At 39.0% G+C, this 8,026-nt stretch overlaps 1 protein-coding gene across 9 annotated transcripts in view; it reads left to right on the top strand.

The window, feature by feature from the left end:
- The window catches only part of Ptpn2 (protein tyrosine phosphatase, non-receptor type 2), a 71,687-nt gene that overhangs the window by 59,469 nt on the left and 4,192 nt on the right, over positions 1-8,026 (top strand). For 3 of the 9 annotated variants that reach the window (XM_026783554.1, XM_013349615.2, XM_026783555.1), the window contains 2 exons: positions 2,213-2,379; positions 4,350-4,561. In XM_026783554.1, the coding sequence (XP_026639355.1) occupies positions 2,213-2,379; positions 4,350-4,545 (363 nt within the window). In that variant the 3' untranslated portion in view covers positions 4,546-4,561. Of the gene's footprint in view, positions 1-2,212; positions 2,380-4,349; positions 5,870-8,026 lie in introns of those variants that run through there. The other 6 variants (XM_026783552.1, XM_005356230.2, XM_026783553.1 and 3 more) reach the window with 5 other exon arrangements.

Here is an 8,026-nt window from a genome sequence, read left to right as displayed (position 1 = left end):
TGTTTCTGCCTCCCGAGTACTGAGATTAAAGAAATGCACCATCACTGCCTGGCTTTACATTACGTTTTTAAATTAACTGTATAAGCACAATACCCCAAACAAGAGTAGAATCATACATTCAGTATAACAAAAATAACTCTAAATTTGTTTGAATATATCAAAATTCATAGCAATGTAAACTGTTAGAGACGTGGTTGTTCAAAAGTAGACTCAACAATCTACTCTTTTACCTCATCATTTCTATACTATATCTTCCTTTTTCTCTTCAGAAAGTGATTCCTGAATTTAATCTCCTATGTCAGATTTTTTCCTGACCATCACCAGTAACAGTCTGTAACCAAGCCCCCTAAATGATGACAAACATCCATAACCCACCAAATGACCAAAAACCGCCACCCCCTCTTGGGAAGGTGGGCCTCACTTCTCTATAGATTGTTTCATGTTGTATTGGGGCATTGGCATGCTTAGGAAACCCTGAGAAAATTAAGATAATGGGCAAGACCTGGTGGAGCTACCTATTGTATAGTCTCTGTGTGATGGGAAAATGTAAGGCTTATTCGAAGTCCTTGACTGGAATAGTCTGTGAGGCTGGACCATCTCAGCAAGCAACCTTGAAGCTGTTCTGGATGCAGAATTCTGAGGAAACTGCAGCAGAGGCATTCTGAGAGGCTGGATTGCCTGGGTCTCCTGTTCTCATTGCTGTCTGGGCCCCTTGTTCTGAAAACACATAAACTTTCGAAGGTAACATATGCATCTGCATTAATATAAGTATGGACTGTGTGATACACACAAGCCAGCCAAAGATGATTTTTTTTTTTTTGCTTTATGTTTGAGCAGGGAAATATCTATCACCTGTCGTGCAGTTTTTCTAGGTTTATTTCTTTATGTCTGTAGCCAAGATTTTCAGGGTGTCTCCCTGATCAAACCTGATCACTATTAACCTTGAATAAACCCACAGTCTTTAATTTCCTCTGGAAACAAAAGCATGACCTCTTCCCCCAAAAATACTTGTTTTTTAAACTTCCATTTTGCAGTTAAGACACTTTAAAAATATATAGGTTGGTTTAATTTAGTAGTTTTTATAATCTATTGTCTCTCAGCAGCTCTTGTTTGTTCATTATCAGTCAAAAAATTTAAAGTCAGGATCCAGACCCCCTGTGTATTTTACATCTCTATGTGGCTTATTCTTTTAAAAAAAACACACACACACACAACTTTTTTTAAAGCCTTTGTTTCATTATTTATAAACTGTTCATGTTTTCTGACTATCTGTACTCCCTTTCTTTCTTAAGCCTGTACACATTGTTAAACACAGTGAAATAATGGAACCTGTTTAGAGGTTTTTTCCATCTGCATTTTTTTTAATTAACTTTTTATTTCATGTCCATTGGTGTGCCAGTGTTGGAGTTTCAGATGTTTGGGTGCTAGGAATTGAATATGGGTCCTCTGGAAGTACAGCCAGTGCTCTTAACTGGATCTTACTTTACTGAGCATCTGCAGTGTTCTCTGTCAGCCACTGTGGAGACTGGTAGCCACATCTCTGTATACTGAAGAGCCTACCTGAGAGACTGTGGTCGTTTGGAAGTTGTGTTTGACTCTGTTTTAAAGGGTTTTTTTTTTTTTTTTTGGTTTTTTTTGAGACAGGGTTTCTCCGTAGCTTTTTGGTTCCTGTCCTGGAACTAGCTCTTGTAGGCCAGGCTGGCCTCGAACTCACAGAGATCCACCTGCCTCTGTCTCCCGAGTGCTGGGATTAAAGGTGTGTGCTACCACCGCCCGGCAAGGGGTTGTTTTTTTTAAATAAATTTTCTTAGGACTTACGTGGATATATGTGGCCAGACATTTGGCACTATGTGTAGTCAAATTTTTCTCCCGTACCAGCCAGCTCTCAAATCATGACATGAGATTTATTATTAATTATGAAAGTTAGGCTTGTTTTTAGCTTAGCTCTTATGCCTTAAATTCACCCATTTCTATTCATGTCTGTGCTGCCCTGAGGCTCATTTACCTTATCTGTGTATTGTCCATCCTGCTTCCCTTCTTCCTTGGTGTCTCCTCACATCTCTGCCTTCTTTTTACCAGCATTCTCTTTTCCCTGAAAGTCCTGCCTAGCTGTTAACTGTTTAACTTCTTATTAAACCAACCCAAGTGACACATCTTCACATTGTACAGAAAGATTATTCCACAACACTTATTACTTCTCTTCTCTTGCTAGAAACGGTGGAGAGAACTTTCTAAAGAAGATTTGTCTCCTGTTTGTGATCATTCGCAGAACAGAACAATGACTGAAAAGTACAATGGGAAGAAAATAGGTTCAGAAGAGGAAAAACTAACAGGACTTTCTTCTAAGATGCAAGATAATGTTGAAGAGAACAATGAGAGGTATGCGCCATGTAGCAGTCTACTGAGAAAGATGAGCCTGTTTACTAAATGCAGCATGTGTGAAATAGTATAGACACGTTTTTACATTTAATATCATGTTTTACTTTGTCAGAGTGTTTGGGTGTTTTTTAATGACATAAATACTTTCAAGGAGTTTTCTGTCTTTAAAGCCAGTACAAGCCAGTCTGTGATGGTGCACGCCTTTAACCCCAGCGCTCTGGAGGCAGAGGCACCGGATCTCTGTGAGTTTGAGACCAGTCTGGTCTACAGAGCAAGTTCCAGGACAGCCATGGTTACACAAAGAAACCTTGTCTCAAAAAAAAACAAACAAAACAAAGAAAAGAAAAGAAAAGAAAAGAAAAGAAAAAGGCCAAGTGAGACACCACAGGACTTAGTAATATAGGCACACACAATTGTCATATAGCTTATTTATTATGATCCCAACTTTGTAGTTATTTAAGACAATATAGTTCATGACTGAAAATGTAGTCGAGCTACAGTGCTTACCTCGTATGCACAAAGCCTTGAGTTACATCTCTGGCGCTGCATACAAAAATAGATGAGCCGCCTTTAATCCCAGCACTCGGGAGGCAGAGGCAGGCGGATCTCTGTGAGTTCGAGACCAGCCTGGTCTACAGAGCTAGTTCCAGGACAGGCTCCAAAACCACAGAGAAACCCTGTCTCGAAAAAAAACCAAAAAAAAAAAAAGTTGAGCAATTCCAGCCCTTGAGGAGGACGCAGAAGAATCAGAAGTTTAAGGTCATCCTTGGTTACACACTCAATTTGAGGCCAGCCTGGTTGGAAATCCTGTCTTTTGGGGGTTTTGTTTATTTTTAAATGAGCAGTTGTCCTCTGACCTCTATAGGTTCTCTCCCTCCTTTGCTCCCCCCCCTTTTCCTTCCCCCTCATGCACACAAGCACAGTAATTCAATTAAAAAAAGAATTCAGAGCTGTATACCTGTACCCAAACACTCCGGAGGCTGAGGCAGGAGAATCTCAAGTTCCAGGAAAGCTGGGCTTTCCGTAATGAGAATCTGTCTCTAAAAGTCAACCAGTAGTCCTAGATCAGTCAAGGTTCATGCGTGTGTCTGAGTTGAGGTGATGCTTTGGTGTCCTCGGTCTGGAAACATTTCTATACTTTCTTCCCCTTCACTTGTCCCGTGATCTTTAGAATGCCTTATAGTTTGGATTTCTTGGTTAGATTCAAGTTAAACATTTTGACCAGAAAATGTCTTGTGATCTAGTAGATACTGAAAAGCTATTCAAGATTGTTTTTAATCAAGCCAAATGTTCAGAGCTCTGACTTAAAAAAAAAAAATCAGTGCCAGATTAAATAAAACAGTTATGAGAAGACAAAAAACAAACAAAAACAAAAACCACTGCCAGGATTGAAGTTTGTTTGCTGTCACATGTAAGTAAGAAGAGATGGGTTTTGTGAGAATTTTTTCCTAGAGCAAGAGTTCAGTGGCTGCCATGTTGCCGTTGGCCAGTCTTCTTTGAATCGAGGACTGGTTGCCCTGGATGTCAGAGACCTCTCAGTGAAATGGAAGATGGGAGCTAGAAATCTGTATGGTCAGGCAGACAAGTGGGCACCCTCCAAACAGAGCATTCATAGAAATAGTCGAGTATTGTCAAAGGGCTTTGAGCTTTTGAATGCTATCACAAGGGGAGCAGATGTGGAAGAACCTCCAGTCTTTTCCCTCTCAGCTGGTTGGGAAAAAGAGAGGAAAGAGGAGGAAGCAGACAGTTTTTAAAAAAATATCTGACTTACCTTCAGGTCCTGGTAAAGTATTACTATAAGTATACCAGAATTTATACCTGAATTGTCAGCGTATCGTTAGCCATGTGGAACAATTTGACCTTTTCCCTTTATTGCTACATTGTTTGAATGAAATTTTGTTTTGTTGGTGACCAGTCCCCTGTGTCAGTGTAGTTACGGCTTGCTGTAATTTATTTCTGTCTTTTTACAGTATTCTACGGAAACGTATTCGAGAGGACAGAAAGGCTACTACAGCTCAGAAGGTGCAGCAGATGAAACAGAGGCTAAATGAAACTGAACGAAAAAGAAAAAGGTGGTTATATTGGCAACCTATTCTCACTAGGATGGGGTTTGTGTCAGTCATTTTGGTTGGTGCTTTGGTTGGATGGACACTGTTTTTTCAGTGAAATATCCTATATAAATAAACAGTTTTACCCAGCACCTTTCTGCACTAGTAGCTGACAGTGCTGTATTAATCTCAAGGGTTTGTTAGCAAATGCCTCCTACCCCAAAAATGTTGCAGTAGACTAGACATCAACCAGATAAGGGATATTTACAGTCACAAGCCCAACATCTCAGGACTCAGCACTGCAGGTTCCTCTGAGACCTAAACTGTCAATGACTCAAAGACAAACATCCTTGTTGAATTGTTACATCTTACATCTGTGTTCACACATCGAGCATCATGTTTCACTGACAGTATGGAGAAATCCTTTATCACAAGGATTGGCTTTTGGAGGCTTTCTGGATTTTAACCTGCACTTGATATAAGCAATAAATATTGTGGTTTTTTCTACATTATTAATGGAAAGAAAATGATGTGTGTAATATGTAATGTACTGTTGGAATGGGCATTACAACTTTATATGCTTAACCATTTTAGGGTAAATATATTTTATAAGTACCTATTTAATCTTTTTGTAGTTAAATGTACTTTAAAAGTTCAATTTGAAAATCTGTTACCATAGAAAAATAAATTGTATGTTGACTCAGTTGTATACTGGATACATTTTCCCTTTCCTAGGCAGATGTTCATAGAGGCAGTTGAAACTGAGCAAGCTATTTCTACTACACGTTTTTTTTTTTTTTAATTTCTTTTGTATTTTATGGTTTATTTTAAAAAGAAAAGAAAACAGACAAAAAAATTTTTAAACATGTCATTGAAGGAAAATTCTCCTTTTTGGGATAGTCATTTGACAGTTGGTCAAGACTTAGTTTTTAAAAAAAAAATCAAAAAGTTATTTTCTGCAGGATGTGATGGCACGCATGGTGCTCAGGCAGCTAAGGCGAGAGGCTCAAAAGATTGAAGCCAGCCAAGATTGTAAATTTTTAAAGCAGGTTTCTGTCTTTAAAAATAAAAGTAAAAAAGGAGACAGTGGATGGGAGGTCAGAAAACAAGAAGTCTCAGCACTTGGGAGATACAGGTAGAAGGACCACAAGTTCAAGGCCAGCCAGGACTGCAAGAAAAACTGTCTCAAAAACTGAAGTGATTAGCAGAAAAGAAATTGATATCTGTAAAGTAAAGCCCATGCATGACTTACACTGTTCTTTTATTTTTTTCCTTTTTTTGTGAAAATGTTAATGTAATTACCCGAACAGGGTAACTTATGATTAGTAAGGAAAAGGAGCCAGTGTTTTATATTTAATGATTTCAGCTCATTAGACTGAAATTTTGAAGTAAAAAAAAAAATCAAGTTTTTTTCTAAGTTCAATAAATAGTATGTTGGTGTACAAACTTACATTGTCCCTTACCTTTGTAATGAGTATTTGTAAAGCGTGTAACCACAACCACTAATAGGGTTTGGTGGTCTCAAAGACTTTGCTTTGGATTTCGGGAACATCACCCAGGTGGTCAAAGGTTCCAGACCCCTAGGACAGCACCTCTCCTTTGTCTCTTATATATCATGTAAGATTGCATTATAAGGCTTAATTACTTTAAATGAAACAGTTAATTTAATGCAGTTTGAAAACCATAGGTTTAGCTAGGAATTGTGAATGGCCTTGAGAAGCAGTCTTGAATGTGATAACCTCACTGAAAGTCTGAGAGTGGGCTATAAGTGGGATTGCATAGTAATAAATAAGGTTATGTAATACATTCCTGAGTCCTGATTCAGTATTACTATGTCCTGTAACTTTGAAATGGAGAGCAGGTAAGCAGGATATTTAAACAGCAAGACTCTTACACTTTAGAATTAGATGGTTATTGGTTTTGAGCCTTTTTTATTTATTGGGCTTGTTTTTTCCAAAATGCAGTATGTTAGCCTACTAGGCCTTATTAAGATTCCAGTTATAGCAGGACAAGCTGATGCACACCTTTAATCCCAGCACTGAGGAGGCCAAGACACGCACCCACATCCCTGTGAACTCCAGGCTAGCCTGGTCTACATAGCAAATTCCAAGCCAGCCAGGGATACACACTGAGACCCTGTCTGGAAAGAAAGAAATCCAATTAAGATAGCCTCAGCTTCTCCACGGCGCCTCCCAGGAAGGCTATGCCTTCTAGAGATAGCATTGAGTGCTGCTCTTTTTGCTTCTGAGAACACACTGAGTGTAGTGATTCCTCTGTGCCTTTTGGCAGGGCTTGTATCCTTAAGGATGGGTTTAACCGAAGCAGCTTTAATAATATTTTTGTGCTGCTTACTCAATATCCATAGCATTTGATTACAGTGCCCATGGGCATCATCCTGGCCTGTATGAAGTGAGCTGTGCTGCTGAGACACCATACAATCTTGGGTGCTAACCAGAGAAGGGAACTCAGTCTCTGCTTCTGCATCTTTAACCATCTTTAAACTGTGTGCACCAGTCTCGTGCTGTTTACTGATTTTAACTCATTTAAGAATAGTTTGCCGGTAACCAAATTCTGTCTTCCTTAATAAGTTGGGAAAAGAAAAGGTATTTTTAAAAGGGATTTACTATTTAAAGAATCCTTAATTCCTATCTTTTCCTGCCTTGCTTTAATACCATGACCAGTGGTTACACCTGCAGTTACATATACCTTTCCCAGGTTAGCAAGATACAGAGTTCTGTCTGCTTACTGATTTCTATCTATGGTTGCTCCAACAGGAAGTGTAAAAATACAGTTCTTTTTTCATATGTATATGGAAAGACAATTTTTCATGTTCAGCAGAGACTCTACACATTTGTCAGACTTTTAAATCTTGGTTCTTTTATCTTTCTATCCACTTCGTTATGTGTTAGCATTTGTACCAAAGATTGAACAAGAAAAGGAAGAACCAGTATCAATCAGTTTCCTTTCACACAAGCTGTGCTTTCCAGTGCACGAGGGGAAGAGTCCAAACCTGAGTTCATTCTACGTGCACTTGGCTTGTTCTCTTGACTTAAGTAAAGCAGAGTTGATGTTATGGATTCAAAAATATGACCACATTTTTAGTCACGGCACGTAACAGCCCTGGTTTTCATACCACTTCTTTCACTGCTTTCAACTCCAGCTCCAGGGTTTTCTGCCAAGCACAGGAAGACTCCTGCTGATTCCTTAAAAAATCTCTCTGGCTAGATTCTCCATAGAGACGAACCTGATGGTAGGAAAGGACTTTGATTGGGCATTGTATACAATTCACTCAACAAACTTAAATCTCTTAAGATGCCTATCAAGTTGTTCCCGGATTAAAAATCTGCATTGCCTTAATTTCTACGTACAGACGCAAATCTTTATTTGTGGTTGCCCTTGGGTGGGTTTATTTATTTATTTTTTGTTTTGTTTTGAGGCAGTGCCTAGCTGTTTCCCAGGCCTGGCCTTAAACTCCTCAGTTCAAATGATCTTCCTTCTTCAGCCTGTTGAGCAGCTAACACCACAGGCACACGCTACTGCACACAGCTTTCTGTTATCCTGAGGAGACTGTTTGAAACTGTCGTCCTAAATCAGATGTC

The sequence above is a fragment of the Microtus ochrogaster genome, chromosome 18 (assembly GCF_000317375.1).
Source record: "Microtus ochrogaster isolate Prairie Vole_2 chromosome 18, MicOch1.0, whole genome shotgun sequence".
Taxonomy (NCBI): domain Eukaryota; kingdom Metazoa; phylum Chordata; class Mammalia; order Rodentia; family Cricetidae; genus Microtus; species Microtus ochrogaster.
Note: the sequence above shows the minus strand (reverse complement) of the source record. Positions and strands in the feature narration are given on the sequence as shown.